We start from the raw sequence: 1,063 nt of genomic DNA, 5'->3' as shown, positions 1-1,063 counted from the left end.
TCAATTTGCAGGAAAGAAGGTCGCCGACTTTTTTGAAAAATGGCACATCAAAAGAATACTGTCAAAACCTTACCACCCCGTGGTTATCGGGCAAGCGGAGTCCTCCAACAAGTCAATACTGAACATCATGAAGAATAAGCTCGAAGATGCCAAGGGACTCTGGCCAGAAATATTACCAGATGTACTCTAGGCCTACCGAACAACGCCAAAAATGAGTATAGGGGAAATGCCATACTCGCTAGTCTATGGGACTGATGCAGTAATACCAGTCGGGGAACCCAGTCTAAGATACTTCCGTGAAAGCGAACCCCAGAACGGTGACAGTAGAAGGCAGGAACTCGACGAAGTTGGGAAACGAAGAGATATGGCCTACGTGAGAATGGTCGCCCAAAAGCAACAAGCAGAACGCTACTATAACAAAAGTGCAAAGATCAGGCCACTTAAAGTCGAGGACTACATGGTTAAAGCTAAAACACAAGCAAGCAAAGATACACGGGAAGGCAAACTAGGAACAAACTGGGACGACCTCTACAAAATCACGGCAGCAGCAAGCAAAGGGTCATTCACACTAGAAACAGTGGAAGGAAAGCGATTACCAAACAACTGGAATATTACACACCTCAAATACTTCAACTTTTAAAGGATGAGGTCCCCAAAGTTGCACTCTTTTTCCCTCACTCGAGTTTTGTCCCAATTGGGTGTTATCGAGGAGGTTTTTAACGAGGTGATGATGGGGATACTTCAGGATTGATGTGCGCATAGACAAAGACACTAGACGACTAGTTCATTGCTCGATCTCTCACTATTTTTTCAGTTCAACCAATGAAGGGACTAGATAGACCGGGACTGGGATTGAACTACCAGCCAGCGCTCGAAAAATATGTAAATCTCTCCAAGATTATGAACAAAGCACAAGTACATTTTTTCGTTCCAAAGACAAGTGCAAGGTTACATTAGACCTCATTCGAATTAACACCTACTCGGTCCACGGCCTTAACTAATTAAAGGTTACATTCGACCTCGTTTGAATTAACACCTACTCGGCCCACAGCCTTAACTAATT

At 43.9% G+C, this 1,063-nt stretch overlaps 1 protein-coding gene across 1 annotated transcript; it reads left to right on the top strand.

The window, feature by feature from the left end:
• The first annotated feature begins 211 nt into the window (after positions 1 to 211).
• On the top strand, positions 212 to 640 carry LOC138902365 (uncharacterized). The gene has a single exon (XM_070190223.1). It carries the CDS (start codon positions 212 to 214, stop codon positions 638 to 640), a length of 429 nt encoding a protein of 142 aa, XP_070046324.1.
• The last annotated feature ends 423 nt before the right edge of the window (positions 641 to 1,063 follow it).

The sequence above is a fragment of the Nicotiana tomentosiformis genome, chromosome 12 (assembly GCF_000390325.3).
Source record: "Nicotiana tomentosiformis chromosome 12, ASM39032v3, whole genome shotgun sequence".
Lineage (NCBI taxonomy): Eukaryota > Viridiplantae > Streptophyta > Magnoliopsida > Solanales > Solanaceae > Nicotiana > Nicotiana tomentosiformis.
Note: the sequence above shows the minus strand (reverse complement) of the source record. Positions and strands in the feature narration are given on the sequence as shown.